Source organism: Phoxinus phoxinus (assembly GCF_949152265.1).
Source record: "Phoxinus phoxinus genome assembly, chromosome: 17".
Lineage (NCBI taxonomy): Eukaryota > Metazoa > Chordata > Actinopteri > Cypriniformes > Leuciscidae > Phoxinus > Phoxinus phoxinus.
The window spans coordinates 31,852,120-31,871,543 of NC_136892.1; the positions used below are offsets into that span (position 1 = coordinate 31,852,120).

At 39.5% G+C, this 19,424-nt stretch overlaps 2 protein-coding genes across 6 annotated transcripts; one reads left to right on the forward strand and one right to left on the reverse strand.

Annotated features, from left to right (window-relative positions):
* Positions 1 to 999: 999 nt before the first annotated feature.
* LOC306984796 (E3 ubiquitin-protein ligase TRIM17-like) lies at positions 1,000 to 5,757 on the forward strand. Of its 5 annotated transcripts, none has more exons than XM_079586502.1 (6): positions 1,059 to 1,584; positions 2,641 to 2,736; positions 2,827 to 3,057; positions 3,167 to 3,189; positions 4,806 to 4,921; positions 5,008 to 5,757. In XM_079586502.1, exons 1-6 carry the CDS (start codon positions 1,195 to 1,197, stop codon positions 5,010 to 5,012), a joined length of 861 nt encoding a protein of 286 aa, XP_079442628.1. In that variant the 5' UTR covers positions 1,059 to 1,194; the 3' UTR covers positions 5,013 to 5,757. The 5 variants fall into 5 exon arrangements, 4 of the variants coding, with proteins under 4 accessions (XP_079442628.1, XP_079442625.1, XP_079442626.1 ...); XM_079586499.1 differs by having other exon boundaries at positions 1,089 to 1,584; positions 5,077 to 5,670; XM_079586500.1 differs by having other exon boundaries at positions 1,089 to 1,584; positions 5,117 to 5,467.
* An 807-nt stretch (positions 5,758 to 6,564) lies between these two features.
* Positions 6,565 to 18,392, reverse strand: LOC306984795 (uncharacterized protein). Its single transcript, XM_079586498.1, has 3 exons — positions 18,134 to 18,392; positions 17,549 to 17,668; positions 6,565 to 7,610 (listed from the first exon to the last, which is right to left on the reverse strand). The coding sequence occupies exons 2-3, from the start codon at positions 17,604 to 17,606 to the stop codon at positions 6,697 to 6,699; spliced, it is 972 nt and encodes a 323-aa protein (XP_079442624.1). The 5' UTR covers positions 17,607 to 17,668; positions 18,134 to 18,392; the 3' UTR covers positions 6,565 to 6,696.
* Between the last annotated feature and the right edge of the window lie 1,032 nt (positions 18,393 to 19,424).

Below are 19,424 nucleotides of genomic sequence, written 5' to 3' on the forward strand. Positions count from 1 at the left end.
GTTAGATTGAAACAAAAGGTGTGCATGTAAACAATGAATGGCGACTGCAGAAAGCAAAAGCCGAATCCCGGAAATTTTGGACGATCTCGACGGCCGGACATGTCCGGGAAAAAGAGGATGGTCACCGCTACTACTCAGCTTTCTCCACAGAATAAGAAACTGTTAGCTTAGCTTCCAAATAAAAGAATGGCTGACACTATATGTACATTCTGTGAGTGAGATCCCTCTATGGGCGGGTTAAAAACATGCAGATCTAGCGCCTTCTACTGGATAAATGATGACCTAGTGTTTGTAGTCTTACCCTTATTCAAAGAAATTTGACTTCCTGCTTTTTATGACGCAAAATGACGATTTTTGCGTCATAAAAAGCAGGAAGTGGAACACTTAAATCCTTATTTCTCCCATCTCAGGGGAAAATAAGGGAATAAACCATGACCATTCGAAAATGTGACTGGGTTTCTAAAGATACAAAGTCTAATGCAAATGGGTGAAGTGTTCCTTTAATCCTTGATGTGCACGTGAGCGCCATCAGCGTTTCTCACAGGTTCAGTTTAAAGTCTGTGTAGAGAGAACGGTGTCGTCTCAGCGACTAATGATCGTTGCGACGGAAGTGAATCAATCAAAACTAACTTTAGCTGGAAAATAACATTATTCAAGAACCGCTATAAAGCCAAAACAATCTCTGTTACCTTAAATGATCTGTTTATCTCTGGCAGCTTTGAAACAATCTACATTGTTAAAAGCACTATATAAATGAAGATGACTTGACTTAAGTAGAAACTTGACTTAAATTTGTGTCTTCTGTTAGTTATAGTGACAACTAAACAGACGTGTAGAAGGTTATTTTAAAATGCAAAGTATTGAAAATATAAAAAATAAAAGCTGCATTTTTTGCACGACTAAGTGTGTCGCATTGAGTAATCAAAAGTCATACACACACTTGGCGTCTTTACGCCTACTTGGGAAATATGTCATAAGTGGTCAAGTGTAAAGACCACAAGTGTGTATTTGGACAAGGCATTTGTATGTCTCATTATTTGACACACCCACTTGCCGTCTCTCTACTAATGATCTGAAGAGGAACCAGGTGTGTCAGATGAGAGACAGTTTGAAAACCCCTTGCCTATCCTAACTTTAACTGAAAGTGAAACTTTAAAGATGGACTTTGAGTTTCTGTTCTAAGTTTAAAAGAAAATGGCGTCTAGATCTTTTTCTAAGGAGGATTTTTCTTGTCCGGTGTGCTGTGACATTTTTATAAACCCTGTTCTTCTGTCGTGTAGCCACAGTTTTTGTTCAAGCTGTATTCAGAGGGTTTGGGAAAATAAAACACTTAAAGAATGTCCGGTTTGCCGAGAAACATCTTTAAATGACCGTCCTCCGGTAAATTTGGCTTTGAAGAACCTGTGCGAGAGTTTTCAACAGGAGAGACAGAGATCTGGATCTGGAGTCTGTAGTGTTCACAACGAGACTATCAAACTCTTCTGTGTGGATGATCAACAGCCCGTGTGTGTGGTGTGTCGAGACTCCAGAAAACACACCGACCACAGATTCTGTCCTGTAGATGAAGCTGTCGCGGACAATAAGGTCAGATGATGTTTAAAACATTTGAATAAATAAAATATCAATGATTATTGATAGACAATTTCATCTTGACAAATAATGCTGAAAAAAAATACTTGTGGGTTTATTTACACAGGAACATTTCAGATTTTTTTAAATCTCTTAGTCCCCCTGTAGTCAATCATTTTATCCTTTAACTCATCTTTGATCACCAAAATGGCATATTTAAAAGTTTTTTTTCTTTCGAAAGTTCAAAATGCTTGATCGTCACGTGATTCGGTTCAGATAGTTCCAGGAAGTGCTACGGTGATTCGATAGAGAGTCACAACCGTGATTTTTGGTCATTTGTAACAAATAAAAGCATTGATTTACAATAATTATATAATACACCGACTTGTGAATTCACTATGTGTATGTAGTTACAGCAGTGTTGTTTTAAAAGGATAAAAATCTGCTAATATTTTAGGATTAGTGGTCCAGCCTTGTTTACATATTTCAGGCTAATGTTACCTTGGTTAAAGACATTGTTGTAGTTGTTTTAAAGTATTTTAATGTTCATAAACTTGAATGTTCAAGGGCAATCACGTCATATTCACTAGTTTCATAAGGACAGGAGACCTGCGGGTGATAGTCTTAAACTATTAAACCCCAGTGCTCCTTGTCGAGTCTTGTGCTTCTGGGATGTAATGTTTGTTGAGCTCATTCTGTTCCTGGTTCTCTGTTCTTCGTATTTGATTTGTTTTTGTTTATTCTGTTAAGAAAATTCACTGTTTTGGATCCAGCTCTCCTTCATTTTTGAGTTCTCTCTACATTATAGATAATGAGTAAATGATTTCTGCATTACAGCAATGACATGGGAAAAAATTTTATTTAAAAAAAAAGTCACAAAATTATCTGTTTGCTTTTTATATTTCAGTTTAGTGCATCATCAGATTAAGATGTAAAAAATGAGTAGTGCATCTGTCAGTGCAAATATATCCCCACCATTGTCTGCACTATATTAAATGAGAAATGGCTACAAAAAATAAATAAAATAAAAAATAATTCAACAATAGACACCGTTTTTGTTGTTCCTTCCAGGAGATACTCAAAGCTTCACTGGAACGCTTACAGGAGGAACTGAGAAGATCTGTGACTCGTGAACAGAAACTGTGTAAAACTGCTGGAGATATTAAGGTTTGAAATGAACAATGTGATTAATGCAATTCTGGAAGTGTAGAGATTGATGTAGATCTAGTTTGGCCAATATTGTGTCTCTAATTTCAGTTTCACACTCAATGCATAGAGACTCAGATTAAAGAAGAGTTTAAGGAACTTCGCCAGTTTCTAGATGATGAAGAAGCGGCCAGAATAACAGCGCTGAGAGAGGAAGAGGAGAAGAGGAGTCAGATGATGAAGGAGAAGATTGAGGAGACGAGTAAACAGATTTCATCTCTCACAATCACAATCAGAGACATCGAGGAGCAGATGAAGGCTGAAGATGTTTCATTCCTGCAGGTGTCCATTCATCTTCATTATTCTCCAATGATATGAATGTCAGTTTCAGAGATTAAAGCCAAACTCAGTTTTGCAGAATAATTTGCATTTCTTTATTTTTTCTTTACAGAACTTGAAGGCCACATTGCAAAGGTTTGTGTTTGTCTCTTCGCAGGCGTCGGGTCGTCTCTTCGCAGGCGTCGGGTCGTCTCTTCGCAGGCGTCGGGTCGTCTCTTCGCAGGCGTCGGGTCGTCTCTTCGCAGGCGTCGGGTCGTCTCTTCGCAGGCGTCGGGTCGTCTCTTCGCAGGCGTCGGGTCGTCTCGAGTCGTCGGGTAGTCTCTTCGCAGGCGTCGGGTCGTCTCGAGTCGTCGGGTAGTCTCTTCGCAGGCGTCGGGTCGTCTCGAGTCGTCGGGTAGTCTCTTCGCAGGCGTCGGGTCGTCTCGAGTCGTCGGGTAGTCACTTCGCAGGCGTCGTCTCGAGTCGTCGGGTAGTCTCTTCGCAGGCGTCGGGTCGTCTCGAGGCGTCGGGTCGTCTCTTCGCAGGCGTCGGGTCGTCTCTTCGCAGGCGTCGGGTCGTCTCTTCGCAGGCGTCGGGTCGTCTCTTCGCAGGCGTCGGGTCGTCTCTTCGCAGGCGTCGGGTCGTCTCTTCGCAGGCGTCGGGTCGTCTCTTCGCAGGCGTCGGGTCGTCTCTTCGCAGGCGTCGGGTCGTCTCTTCGCAGGCGTCGGGTCGTCTCTTCGCAGGCGTCGGGTCGTCTCTTCGCAGGCGTCGGGTCGTCTCTTCGCAGGCGTCGGGTCGTCTCTTCGCAGGCGTCGGGTCGTCTCGAGTCGTCTCTTCGCAGGCGTCGGGTCGTCTCGAGTCGTCTCTTCGCAGGCGTCGGGTCGTCTCTTCGCAGGCGTCGGGTCGTCTCGAGTCGTCTCTTCGCAGGCGTCGGGTCGTCTCTTCGCAGGCGTCGGGTCGTCTCGAGTCGTCTCTTCGCAGGCGTCGGGTCGTCTCGAGTCGTCTCTTCGCAGGCGTCGGGTCGTCTCGAGTCGTCTCTTCGCAGGCGTCGGGTCGTCTCGAGTCGTCTCTTCGCAGGCGTCGGGTCGTCTCGAGTCGTCTCTTCGCAGGCGTCGGGTCGTCTCGAGTCGTCTCTTCGCAGGCGTCGGGTCGTCTCGAGTCGTCTCTTCGCAGGCGTCGGGTCGTCTCGAGTCGTCTCTTCGCAGGCGTCGGGTCGTCTCTTCGCAGGCGTCGGGTCGTCTCTTCGCAGGCGTCGGGTCGTCTCTTCGCAGGCGTCGGGTCGTCTCTTCGCAGGCGTCGGGTCGTCTCTTCGCAGGCGTCGGGTCGTCTCTTCGCAGGCGTCGGGTCGTCTCTTCGCAGGCGTCGGGTCGTCTCTTCGCAGGCGTCGGGTCGTCTCTTCGCAGGCGTCGGGGCGTCTCTTCGCAGGCGTCGGGGCGTCTCTTCGCAGGCGTTGGGGCGTCCATAACTGGAGCTGACGAACTCTATTTGAGTTATAGTTCTAGTTTTATGGATTTAGTTTAAATGATACTGTATGCTTAAAACAGAAGTTTTTCCTTTGAGTTTTCCGCATATAGACGGCAATTCAATCCCAATTCACACGGATCAAAATGCTGTATTCTTCTGCCAGACCATTAGATGGTGATGAAACCATAGACAGTATATAGGATGAAACGCTATAGATTGAGCACGCAATACGCATGTGCATGACGTCATCTTTAGAGATTCACGTTTTTGCAGTTTACACGGAGACTGACTCTTGAATGTTGTTTCAGAGCCCAATATATTCCAGATCCAGACCTCAGTCCAAGTGTGCCGATTGATTTCACAAATCACCTGACCAACCTGAAGCTCAACGTCTTACAGAAGATGAAGGATAAAGTTGGTAAACGTGAGTGTGACAGAACGCAGCAATGATTTCTGTGGTTATTTGTGTTAGTGTGTGTGTGTGAGTGTGTATCTGTTCTCTCTCTTCAGCTTGAGAGTTCAATCCGTTCAGCATCAATCGTTCTCATTCTTTATCTCGTCACTTATTTGATGATGCAGATGATCTATATAATGTAGTGTACTCGCGCCCCCCCGGCAGAGTGTCTGCGCCCCACCGGTCGAGAACTGTAGATTCAGATCTATACGGATAAGCATTTTCCGAGTGGAAGAGGGACCAGCACAAAAATGTAAGGCTATTCTTCTGGAAAGTCCACAGCAGTTTCCAGTCATGGGCTCAGTCTTCTCCAAGTACAAGAAACCAGTTGCCATTTAATGTTGAAAATTAAATTTGTGTATGAATGAATTTATATGTATTTTGCAATATTATTTATTATTTTTTGTTTATGATTTGTTTTTTGTATTCTGCTTGTGTGTTTATAGGATCCTCTTAAAAATGAGATGTTGCATCTCATGAGGCTATCCTTCAATAAATAAAAAAAATTGTAATGTTAACAATTGAATCAATGTTGAAATCTGATGCACTAATGCTGAAACAACATTAACGTTTCAACTACAAATTGCTGATCACTAAAAAGTTATGGAAAAACACAATGTAAAAAAAAAAAAAACATAAAATGGTTTGATGAAAAGCATGTACACTTTTTAATACTTTTCTCTTATTTTAATGCAATCAATAAAAAGTATTAGTTTCCAAAAATAGAATTCTTATGCAAGTAAATGTGGTTCTGTCATAAATATTTATTAAATTATCATCGGTGACATTAAGTTCAGATGAAGGCCTAATATGTGTGTTTTCTGTTCTCTGTAATTAGGGGCCAAGCCCTGAAGGGGCAAGGCACCTATTGTATCCGTTAGTTTTCTTCTTATTATTATTATTATAATTATTATTATTCCTCCTCTGTAAGTCTATGGCAGCCCTATGAACCGTACATAGGAAAATTATGAAATTTGGCACAGTTGTAGAGCTGGCCATGAATAGTAATTGGACCAAATTTGGTGTCCCTAGGGCCAACTCTATAGCGCCACCACCAGTTCAAAAATTCAACATTGAAATGGTTATAATTTTTGAACTCTTTGATCTAGTGTATTATACATGACAAACAGGCTTCAGTGAATTAAGAAATATTTTTAAAAATATGTGTTATGTGGATTTTTAATTGAATCGACACACAACCTTTTATTATAAAAATTTTTTTTTTTTTCTGCCGTTGAGCCATACTCACTGAAAGACGCTCGAGAGCATCGGTTCCCGAGCAGACTGTGCCCCCCGATGTCATTACAATGCTTTGAGGTTGAATGAATGTAATAGGCTACATAATAACACACTCAGGGTTTTCCTGTGTTCTGAGTTTTTTCGGCCGATACGCAAGTGATATTGCAAGTAGTATGTATATTTGATAGACTATTGTTGCCATTGTTTCACAAATGCCTCATATGTTCAATGAAAATAATGAAACCAGACAGAAACAAAACACATCCCTTCATAAATCATAGTTTTATGGCAACAGTTTTCTGCACTATTATTCTTGTACATCTGTGTGAGATGACCATGCACTGCTTGAGCGATGACACTGACACGAGTATTTTCACATTGTTGCTTTATTGTTCAGTTCATCTTGTGTACAGGTAACACTGTGTTTACTGCGCATGGGCAACACAACAGAGGATCAATACGGGTGTCGGAGAACAAAACATGCAACACTTACATCTTTTGCTTATTTACAAGTCATGGAAGTGAACTTTGCTCACTTTCGTGCAATTATTTTTCTTATGTTTCAGTAGATTAGATGAATTACTGTAACTCTTCCCACATGAAGAGCACTGGTGCGGCTTCTCTCTAGTGTGAACTCTCTCATGATCTTTCAGGTGTCCTGACTGAGAGAAACTCTTTCCACAGTGTGAACACTTGTACGGTTTCTCTCCAGTGTGAACTCTCTCATGAGCTTTCAGGCTTCCTGACCGAGAAAAACTCTTTTCACAGTGTGAACACTTGTACTGTTTCTCTCCAGTGTGAACTCTCTGGTGTGATTTTAAGTGGCTGGATGTAGGGAAGGTCTTTCCACAGTCAGAGCACACATAAGGTCTCACACCAGTATGAATACGCTCATGCACTTTTAAAGAACCAAGATGTGAAAAACTGTTTCCACAAACAGAACAAACGTGAGGCTTCACACCAGCGTGAACTTTAATGTGTGATCTTAAGTTTGATTCCACAACAAATGTTTTCTCACACTGATCACAGCTGAACGATCTCACTCCAGAGTGACGGCGCAGATGATCTTTGAGAGAGATTTTGTAACCAAAACTCTTTCCACACTGAGAGCAAGTATGAGGCTTTTCTCCAGTGTGAATCCTCATGTGATCATTTAGGTTTCCTTTTTGAATGAAACTCTTTCCACACTGAGTGCATGTATGAGGCTTTTCTCCAGTGTGAATCCTCATATGTATGTTCAGGTGTGATTTATATACGAAACTTGTTCCACACTCACAGCAGGTGAAAGATCCTTTGACTCCAGCTTGTTTCTGTGTAAAATTCTCTTCAGTCTTTGAAACGACTGCATTTCCATCTTCATTTTTGAAATAATGAGGTTTTAGAAACTGATGCTGTTTGTCTTCATTCACTTCCATCAGGTCTAAAATAAACAAATTAAATTCCCATAATGTAATAAAAGGATAAATGAGAAACAAAAATAAACATTGTTCAAAATCTCAATTTAGCACAAATCTAGTTTACTACTGAGTCTTCTAGTGTCTAGTTTTAGATGTAAAATTATATATCAGTTTTAATCTTAAAGGAGAACTCCGGGCAATTTTTAAGTTAATCTTGATCGTTATACCTTTGTGAGTACTGTCTATAGAAGAAAAAAAGCGAACCGGATTGGTGCTTGCAACACGGAGCTGCTACCGCTAATGCCCAGAGCTACACTCAGCTAACGGCAGTTATGGGGGCATATTCATAAAGAGTGTCTTTGTGCCTCTTAACAGACACAACATGCAATTAAATGTCTGTCCAACATGAACAGGGTCCTTACATGACAATGTGATGGAAGTTTTATGATATTCATTGATCTTTAGTAAAATATAGATGATTCAAAGAATGTCACGTGTGTCTCTCACTTGTAGTGAGAGAAGATTCTTTTTATGTACCTGGGGAGGCAGAAGGGAGAGACACTCCAGAGAACAGACGAACAAGGACCTCTGACCTAGATGTCAGAAGGCCATTTGGTGAGGGGGGGCTTAGTGACGAATCTAAACTAGTGTTATGGCTTCCTTGTCTATGGAAAACCACTGGATGGAAAACTACTGTGGGAGGAAGGCTCTGCGGAGAAGGCCTTGAAACTTATAGATAAAAGCTGGTTCAGTCTGTCTGGGGGGTGTGTCACTCTTCTGCACAGGGTAACAGCTGTGTATTAGACTGCTCCTATTCTTGCAAGAATAAATACTTCTAATTTTTATAATTTGACTCTGAGTCTCCCTTATGCAGTGATGTTTGTTTGATGAATTTTTGCCACAACAATTTGGTGTCAGAATAGTGGGATTCCTTGGACGTGCCTCCTGGACCTGAGATCGGACGGTGTTTGGCCACCTGGACTGAGTAAGTTCCAGCTCTACCTCGTAAACTTGAGAGAGATGGGGCCGACCGATTTCAGAGCCAGGAGGATCGACCACTGGGATCTAAAGAACCCGGAAGTGGCACAGAACAACATCTCTGAGTAAGGTAATTAAATTCAGTTTAATTGGGGAAAGAGTGAAATTGAACCATATTGGCTGAGAACTGTTTCTGTGGTACGTAATCTGAAATTAATTGAGATCTACGTACAGATCAAGATATTTCAAACAGATACAAGGAAAATAATCTGAAATTAATTGAGGTCTGTGACAGAACAAGATATTTCAAGCAGATAAATAATCTGGAATTAATTGAGAACTGTGACAGACCAAGACATTTCACACAGATAGGTACCTGAAAATTAATTGTTCCACCACGGAGCAGAACTATTTTTGGGTGCTGAGGCTAATTGGGGGGAACCAAGACAATCGTAACAGATTTTTTGGTAAACCGTAATTAGGAGGGCACTAATAGTGCAACCCGTCCGATTTGGGTTAAAAGAAAAATCGGATTTGTCGAGGGACGCCTGACAAATCAGGAGAACGCGCGTAAAAGAGAAATCCACAGAGAACAGATAAGCGGCCAATATGGGGATGTCTCAAAAGCAAGCTTGCGAAATTTGGTACACCGGTGTTTTGTCAAATGAGATAAAAATTAAGGGCAGAAATGTGTGATATTGAGCGCCACAGGATTAAAGATGGTGCGGGAATCAGTTGAACAGAGCAGTGAGAAACAGAAAGGTTGTTGTGTCTGCGTTCAACGTGTGTAAAAGTGTTAAAAGACAATGAGTTGTTGGCTTGAAGTATTGCCATATAGTAAGATTGAATATAACTGATAAAAGGGTTTTTATTTTTCATCCATTAGATGGATGCATGACATTAGATGTCAGAAGATTTTTTTGTAACAAATAGTAATTGAGTAATATGATATTTTGGTTTCTGTAAAAACAGTAGAGATAAGTGGGACAGAGACAGTAATGATAATACTTGTTGAATCTGCAGACTAACCATTTTGAGAAGAAAACAACTGTAGAAAAGGTATGTTATGAAAATAACATTTCTGATAAAATTTATGGAACTATATATGAACGGCTGTTAAGTCAGATTAAGAAATGGTATGAAAAGTGAGGTTCAGATTAAAAATAATAAGGTATTGAGTATGATTAACAGGGATTAACATGATATAAAGATAATGAATGTTTCATTAAGCAAAATGGGGAACAATTCTATATTTTAGTGGTAAAATAAAGAGTGAAATTATGTTTATTTTTGGTTTGACAACCATTGTCTTTTGAACCTAAAGACTCCAGCTATGCTGGGAGTACAGCAACAGCGCGTGCTTATTCAGCCCGGCTTCCGGATGTTAAATGTGTACTGTAATCAGTGTTGTTGATGATAATACTGAATTAGAGAGATATAAAGACAGATTTTGGAATTCAATAATGTAAAATGTCGGATATTTTGTTGATATTAAGTCATTGAAGAAAAAAGACATTGTCTGTTTTATAAAGGAAATTATGGGTCGGGGATAATTTTCCCTGGACAAGTGTCAAAGTTAAACAGAAACTTTGTGAAAACAACTTAGAAACAATTTATGCTTTTCCGTGCAGTTTATGAAAATGAATTTTCTGCCAATAATGATGAAGATTATGATTTGGCTATTGATTGAATCCGCCACTGGTGGACTGTCAAAGAATAGAGAGAACTGCTTATCAGCTCTGTTTACATTCCTGAGTGGAACACACTGCTTCAAGTGTGTGCAGTAAGTTGGAGCTGTTAGAAAGCTCACAGAGAGATCAAGTGTGCAGTAGGCAAGGGGACAGAGAATGTTTTAATTGTGGTCAGTGGGGTCATTTAGCAGTAACTGTAAATGCCCACTGTAAATGTAAAAGACAGTTGATGGAATGTGAAAGTGACGTGTATTAATGTGGGTTTGAAAGTAGAACAGTATTTGAAGGACGATATTAAAGTTTTCGTCTGAGAAAGAACTAAGAAAAGTGAAAAGTGCAAGTAAATGAAAAGAAAGTTGATAGATGGAAGTCGTAAGTAGATTGAAAGAGAAAAGAAAGTTGAAAGATTTAAGTCGTAAGGAAATCCTTTTAAAAGGAAAAGGAACTAAAGTACCAGTAGATGTAAATTGCAGATAAGAAAAAAATTTGTAAAATAGTGGTAACTAAAAAGATGATTTTCTTTTAATGAAACGCTTAAAAAAGGGTTTGGAAGATCCTAATTGCAGATTGTAATTGAGAATCTGACAACTAAAATTGAGATGATATAAGCAGAAGCAGTAGCACTGGGTTTAGCAGTTGCTAAATATAAAAATGTGTAGAAAGGGATCTGTTTAAACAAACAGCTTGGTAGTGTTGACCATGAAGGAGCTAGAAGCTGATGTTTTGGTTTCAAAAGATAAGATTGGGACTTGGCTGAAACTGCCAATATGACTCAATATGAGTGGAAATTTGTAATGTCTAAATTCCCTGATGTATGGGCAAAAGACAACTATAAAATTATTTTAATATTGAAAACGTATGTAATTTCTGGCAAAGGTGCCTTAAGCTGGGCCAGAATTAAAATATAAAGTTGAGAATGTTTAGTATGAGAAACAGTGTACCAAGTCCTGAAGGCCTCAGAGTCTCTCTCTCATTCAATGTAAGAAGGCTGTTATCTTAGCCTGTCATGACGATAAGCTATTTATAGTAAAGCACAGTGTTTAAGTTGAAAATTATAGACACAGATGTTAAAAGAAATCATTGCCATTCAGAGGGCAATTAGTACTTAAATATTTTAGATAGTAAAACTGAATGACTTTAAAGAAGACTTTAAAATAATAATGTAGACCTGAATTAAGAAGACATTTTTGTACTTGTTATTTTAGGACCAGTAACGTATTTGTCTGATCTTAGCCTTCACCATGACACAGGACCTATGACCATGGCTATAGATGTACATTGAATAGACGGATGTGAATAAAGTTCACTGAGATTTTGTTGATTCGGACAGGTCTAACAGATTTGAGTGATTAAATACTGTTGTTATTAACCTGTCTCCCTTAACACTATTAGGCAGTCCAGATGGAGGTGACTCTTGAATGTGCCTTTCCTAAGCTCCAGAAAACAGCTGAGTTCTGTTGAAGAAACTGATTGTGTGATGGGAATGAGCGGGAGTGGCTACTCAAAGACGGGGCAGATCTTCCTGGCCAGGGGACTATACCTAACGCAGGGGGCCACAAACACTGGACACCTCCGGATGGAGGTGTTAAAATGTGAGACAGGTATGAGAGTTGAGCGCTGATTACCGGAGGCCAACCGGGGTCAGCAGAGCATTTGGAGGTTAGGTGCGCTGTGATGAGTTACGGCGGTCTGATCCAGGGAATGTGAGTTCCTCTATACCACTCACCAGAAAAAAACGCAAATCACTGTTTGGCTTGTTTTCAATTGTGACAAGTCTGATGGAAATTATAGATAAAGAGCTAATGTGAATGTGCTTTCAAGATCCAGCTGAGACCATAGGCATTGTCATTATTTGTTGGGGAGACAGTAACAAAACTTATTAATTTATATCAGAACATGTTGTTGCCTTATGGGCAAGGAAAATTATAGAAGTGTTGATTTTGAACTAATATGTCTATAAGATGGTTTTAACTCCTGAAGTTTAGACATGGTGCTGACTAAAGATTAAGAGTTTGGATAACAAAGGTTAGGTGAATTGAGAATTTATACAAGTATTCAAACTAAAGATAACATTAGAAATACTCATAGCATAATGTATTTTAGATTGTTGTAATGGTTCTAATTTGAGTTAAACATTTGTGAACTATTAAGGGTTCTATGATTAATTAAGTTTCAGTCTTAGGACGCTGTTGAAAAGATAATTTGTGTATAGTGAGAGAGACTGCTTGAGGGATTGGTGCTCTGTCTGTCTTTCTGTTATCAGGTCTGGTAAGGCAAGCTTAAACAAAATAATGATAATGAACCAAAACAAACCAGCTGACTTTTCTAAAGACAAAATAATGAACATTTTGAAACGGTTTGAAAGGCCATGTAAAATTATATAAAAGCTACAGGAAAATGTGAAGTTTAAATCTTATTTAAACCTTAAATATTATAATTAGAGTTAATAAAAAAAGCGAACATTGGAAGTGAGCAGTTAACATATGTGTGTCTAGCATGAGTGTGTGTGATGGTGACAGCACTTTATGTCTTGTATGTGTTAGTTTGGGGGTACTAATATTCCGCCTGAATAGTGTGTATATTGTGTCTTTAACCTCTGGAGAGTTTTATCATTACAGATGGGTTAAGGCAAATTACAAGTTTTAAAGAAGGCAAATGCTGAGTGAATCTGATGAGAAGAGGATAGAGAACATGGGACGAGCTTTAAGTTGATTGGTCGTCGAGCTGTGTCTGGTAGTAATTACTTTTGTCATTTATGATGTGGATTTGAATTACTTTCTGCATCAGTTTAGGTAATTATGTAAATTGGAATTGTGGAGTTGTACAGTATATCGTCGTCCATCGTGGGTTATAGATTTGACGGCAACAACAAAGTGACACATTGGCTAAGTCAATATCAAATTATCCAGAGAGCCATTTACGATTATTGTAAACAGGAGGAGAATGTTTTATTTGACTGACATTGACCAAGTCTGTACAGCACGAACTGACCTGATAAAAGAAACTATTGATGACTTTAAAAATGGTTGTAGAGGACCGAGACCAAACAACAGACCTGAAAAGCAGGATACGCGGTTAGACTGGGGGCCGTTGCCCTTCAAATACTTCGATAAGAAAATGAAATTGTGGCTTTAAGTGAAGAATGTAATATTTTTGTTTCAGAGGGAGAGAAGGATGTCTGGAGGAAATTTGTCTGAAGGACAACGTTTGGGTTAGTGTTGATGGCAAACTTTATCGAAGACACTATGTTAAATGTTATGTTAAATTGATGATCGAGTTGTGTCGACCATCAAAAGGGGGATGATATAACAATTGCCAAATATGGTTTATTAAGGGGTTCACATTTGCTGAATAAATGTTGGGAAAACACTAGGGGTAATTGGGTAAAAGCCCTGAGAGAAGCCTTTTTTTCTGCCTAACAAAATTGCTGTCTGGATTGTTTCAACAGGAAAGCCATGGCATCGAAGGCCGTGGCAGCACAGACTTTACTATCTGACAATAACCTCGAAATTTGGTTTTCTTTACAGAGAGCATGCAGGATTGGGAGACAGGGCAAAATGTGCCCAATGAAATAATGGCTACGGATGAATTTTGCTAACTGTCCTGGCCTGGGTTATTATTGCATAACTTTAAAATTTTCCTTTTGTAGAATGTCAGGATGGATTGCATCAAGCTGAACTGATTCTGTTTTCCAAATGTATGAATATTGACTTGTTAACGGGAGCAAAGTGGATATGTGTTTTTTTTTCAGGGGAAAAGGACTCTAAAATGTCTAATGATAATATGTTTCAGTTTGTAAACAGATGGTAAAAATTCCACAGGTCACACCAAAAGGGACGAGGGAAAGACAAGCGGTCACTAACAAAATACTTAAAGTCTCCATTCACAGGTGACAGCAAGCAGGAAATGGTTCATTCCAGTGGGGGTGCGGTTGTGATCTCAGGAGATCAGTGTGACACCTGGGTCCAAGCCGCTCACCTACACCAACAGGCCGAGGAGGATGTTGGCCAATCTAATGGTTTAAGAATGTGGTTTTGTGATGATTTTGAGGATTTTATTTTATTATATCAAAATAGGGCTAAGTATTGATATACAGAACATATTTAAGGAAAATGTTTTCAGGAAAAGATCTATTAATTAATGTAAATTATAGGGATTATTATGGAAGCTTATTACGTAGAACCACTACCTGATTGAATTAAAAGTTAAAGGTAAAAGAACAAAATATGGTTAGGGAAATGGATATGGGGAAAATGTTGAATGTGTAGGAGTTATGATTGTATGTGTTATTCTGATAATTTTGTTAGTCATGGGTGAATATGAGAAAACTGGAATGTCTGTTCAATTGGTGAAAATAACAGTCTATCTGAATGATGATGATGATGAACAAAATTATGCAGATGATTCAAGTAGAGATTCCAGTTAAATGTGTTGATGTTTTCTTTTTCTTTCTGAGAACGATTGATATGTAAAGAGGGTTAAAAGCAGCAGTCATCCGTGTTACGAGATGGCGTACAAGGACAGGGTTTTGAAACTGAGGGATTTTTTTATTTATTTTTTATTATGCTTTTATGATTTGAATTTTTTTATACTTTATCTGTTTGTTTTCCTACTGTGCTATAACTATTTATTCCTTACTAGTGTGACTGAGGGTTCAATCTAGGTTGAGAGCGCGAAAACAGAGATTTTCCGTTCAGCCCGGCATTAGTAAATTGTTTACTTGCTTGCTAAATAATTAAGGGTTTTCCCCAACAAAAACAGCCTTATGCTTCTTCATTCTAAACTTTTTCTTCACAGGTTCAAGGAGAGTGATCTTTTATGATGTGTGATGTAATGACTTGAACTTGCATTTATTATTATTATTATTTTTATGTTTGATTAATAATGATAAAAAGTGAGGAGTTGTGGTGGAAGTTTTATGATATTCATTGATCTTTAGTAAAATATAGATGATTCAAAGAATGTCACATGTGTGACTCTCACTTGTAGTGAGAGAAGATTCTTTTTATGTACCTGGGGAGGCAGAAGGGAGAGACACTCCAGAGAACAGACGAACAAGGACCTCTGACCTAGATGTCAGAAGGCCATTTGGTGAGGGGGGGCTTAGTGACGAATCTAAACTAGTGTTATGGCTTCCTTGTCTATGGAAAACCACTGGATGGAAAACTACTGTGGGAGGAAGGCTCTGCGGAGAAGGCCTTGAAACTTATAGATAAAAGGTTGTTCAGTCTGTCTGGGGGGTGTCACTCTTCTGCACAGGGTAACAGCTGTGTATTAGACTGCTCCTATTCTTGCAAGAATAAATACTTCTAATTTTTATAATTTGACTCTGAGTCTCCCTTACGCAGTGATGTTTGTTTGATGAATTTTTGCCACAACAACAACAAGATGCATTTAGCAACTTAGCCATTGTTTAAATTCACCTAAATAGTGTTTTAGAGACGGCTAGCTGTAGTCTCGCGCTGAAGTCCCGTTGTAGCAGGAAAAAGGTAAATAGCAGTGTGCAGGTGGAGGAGCGTCGTGTGTGTGAAGAGTGATGATCGGAGTTGCTCACAAATGAAGAAGAAATGGTTCGTAACGTAACTATAGAGAATATAGAAGATTTTAAACACATGGAAGAGGCTTTTGAGTTTGATGGTCGTCCTTATTTATTCGAACCCGAGTATACAGACGAAGAACTAGCCTCACACTCTTCACACACACGACGCTCCTCCTCCTGCACACTTCTATTTACCTTTTTCCGGCTACAACTGAGTTCCCACGGGGCTTCAGCGCGAGACTACAGCTAGCCGTCTACAACACTATTTAGGTGAATTTAAACAATAGCTAAGTTGCTAAATGCATCTTGTTGTCATGTAAGGACCCTGTTCATGTTGGACAGACATTTTAATTGCATTTTGTGTCTGTTAAGAGGCAAAAACACTCTTTATGAATATTCCCCCATAACTGCCGGTTTAGCTGAGTGAGCTCTGGGCATTAGCGGTAGCAGCTCCGTGTTGCAAGCACCAATCCGGTTCGTTTTTTTGTTTCTGTAGACAGTAGCCTACTCACAAAGGTATAACGATCAAGATTAACTTAAAAATTGCCTGGAGTTGTCCTTTAATGTTCCTCATCAGTCATTAAAGCTAGGGTCGGTAATGTTGGAGAGCTAGCCAGATTTGAAAGTGGCACCTCTTCTAAGCTCCGCCCCCTCCTGTCAGTGCTCCGTCCAAAGCTACGCCCCCCCACAAACATGAACGCGCATCCACATTTGGAGTCAGCTGCATGTACCTACCAGTGATGCGCGGGTTGATCCAAAATGAGCGGGTGCCTGCGGTTACCCGCGGTTACGAGTCATCCAAAAATATTTTTAATGATATTCGGGTCGCGGTCGGTCGGGTCGTTTACCTTTGTAATTTATATAGTACTAGACACAATGTTCTATGAAATACACAGGTCTACACTTTATTGGCTGAATGCGCGAGGATGACGCACGAGCAGTCTGCAGATGAAAGTGGGAAATCCTTATTTACCTTTTGAATGTTGAGCGCGTTATTAACTTTTAAATAAAAGCTGACGCGGGACAAAATGCCCGATTTACCAACGCGTTGAACTGAGCAATGCCATTGTGCCATTTTAATAGGCTACTTTTAAACGCATATAGCTCAGTAATGTCAGTTTTATGTATTTGCTGAGAGGGGGCGGGGGGATTTTTGTTGGGAAAGTCAGGGGAGAGACGCACACTTCGATTAGACTGGATAAACACATGCAGCATCTTAATTGTTAAGAAAATGAAACAAAATAAATGAATAAATCAAGCCTTTATTACAAAACACTAGGCGATATCATACAGCATTCTTAAAAATGCGCACCCCTAGTTCCTCCGTCTATGGCCCAATGACGCTACGATGAGCATAAACTATAGCTACTTTAAAAAACGCGGGTCAGGTACAATATTTTCTTTCTTTTTTTTGCGGTCCGAGTTGCGGGCGGGTTAGTTGAAAACGTCGGTCGGGTGCGGGTTGTTTATACATTGACCCGCGCATCACTGCTGTGCACGCAGTGGTGCTCGGGCACGAGACATGAAGGCATCTGATTGGTTCTTTACATTCGCACCGAATGACAGTGATTGGTCAGAGTTTTTACTGTCCTACAGCTGCCACAGAGGTCAGATTTTTTTCATTCCTTTTTCTGAACACATAATGTATTGACTACTATCAGAATGGAAGAACCATTTCACCCAGTATAAAAAAAAATGTTTCTGAACAGGATTACCTACCCTAGCTTTAAAGAGAATGAAGGAAAACACCAACCTATTTGTTCCTCTGTATCTTCATCTTTTATTCTGCAGGGTTCTTCCTTAATCTCCATCTTTACAATAGTATGTCCGTAGTTTCTCCTGGAGTAATTCCTCCTGCTTGCTTCGCCTTCTCCTGTGGGAAGATGGGAATATTCCCAGCATTTAAACTCTCATGAACGGCTGTGGGAGCTTCACTGACTGAAGGAGTGAATTGTGGTCGTTGTTGCTCATTTAGCAGATGATCATCACACTTACAATCACTCGCAGTTATTCATGGTTTAAGCGTTTTACTCAAACTTTAAAAAAAAAAAAAAAATTCAACTCAAACTTTTTATGTTGCTCTTACATTAGATATATTTTTTACATGCATTAAAACTTCATTTGTTCATTACATAAAATAAAAACACAACTCATAATCTTCACAAATTGTAATGTGAAAAAAAACAGTTAACGAGTTTAGGTTTCACGAGCGTAATAAACAACATCAGTCGGTTCATTTAGATTCATTTCTGAGTGAATCACTAAGTTAAATGAACAGACTCGTTTAGTCGTTTGGATTTAGATTTCTCTTATTAAATGCTAAAATGAATGTACTCACAGTGTGAAAACAGCAGATTTAGAGCAGAATGAACGGCTGTGTTCCACTTCTCATGTTTATGTTCCCTTCCCTCGCTCACTTCTCTTCTTCTCCTAGACTCGGGTGTGTGTCATTGCTTCGGTTGCTCGAGCGCCTCTACTGGCGGAAAACAATTCATATCATATTAAACTATCTAACATTCATAGATTAATGTGCTTCTAATTAACGTGCTTCTAATGTGCATAGATTAATAATCTTTTATTTTGGCTGATATTAGGGTAGAGTGGGGGAAACGCTCCCCTTTAAGGAAAATGTGACATTACACTGTGAAACAAAACATAAATGTGACTAGAATTGCCATCCCAGTTTTGAGTGACTATGGCAGGAGTTATTCACCAAATATTAGAATTGCTCAGCCTTCATAATTAATTAGTATATTTTGACTAAACATATTTTTGTACAAAGTTTCTTACCAACCAGTTTGCTTCATAGATCAACAGCAAAATGAACAGACTATATTTTTTAATCTCTAAAAGTAAAAGGCAAGTAATGTATCAACATGTATTGATATTTATTTCAGGAATGTCCAAAAAAATTAACATTTTAACAAGCGTTTTACCCCACAAGCTATTACTTTGAAAATTAATTAATAAATAGAAATTGTAAAAATTTTAAATATAATTATATTAGTTATAAATAAAATATGCTCTCAAACTACAGACTTCACTATTCATCTATCATCACTGAGATATCCTGCAGAACTATTTTTTTTAAACACTTGTTTACTAATATCTGAAAATTATAGCACTTATCATGTAATCATCTTCTGTTCAAATACGTCGCCGTGTCAGCTTCTCCATAGAGATGTGTATATCGTTGTCAACGTAGGCAACAATAGCTTTTGCATGCATGATACGGTCATGTGTTTTGGAGGAGGCGTGGCTTTGGAGACGCTCTGATCTCGTGCTTTCAAGACTAGCTTCTATTGGTTGCCTCTCTGAAACTCCATAGCTTTAACTGATTCATTTCTAAGCAACTATATAAAAAATGGCGTCTAGTTCTTTTGCAGAGGAGGATTTTTCTTGTCCGGTGTGCTGTGACATTTTTATAAACCCTGTTCTTCTGTCGTGTAGCCACAGTTTTTGTTCAAGCTGCATTCAGAGGGTTTGGGGAAATAAAACACTTAAAGAATGTCCGGTTTGCCGTAGAAAATCTTCAAATGATCGTCCTCCGGTAAATTTGGCTTTGAAGAACCTGTGCGAGAGTTTTCAACAGGAGAGACCGAGATCTGGACCTGGAGTCTGTAGTGTTC

Bases quoted from the DNA above. Each gene is read 5' to 3' on its own strand.
- LOC306984796 (XM_079586499.1), top strand. From the start codon at position 1,195: ATGGCGTCTAGATCTTTTTCTAAGGAGGATTTTTCTTGTCCGGTGTGC. The intron at 1,585-2,640 runs GTCAGATGATGT...TGTTCCTTCCAG, and splicing joins AAGCTGTCGCGGACAATAAG to GAGATACTCAAAGCTTCACT. The intron at 3,058-3,166 runs GTGTCCATTCAT...TTTTCTTTACAG, and splicing joins AAGATGTTTCATTCCTGCAG to AACTTGAAGGCCACATTGCA.
- LOC306984795 (XM_079586498.1), bottom strand. From the start codon at position 17,606: ATGGAGATTAAGGAAGAACCCTGCAGAATAAAAGATGAAGATACAGAG. The intron at 7,611-17,548 runs GTTGGTGTTTTC...TGTTTATTTTAG, and splicing joins AGATACAGAGGAACAAATAG to ACCTGATGGAAGTGAATGAA.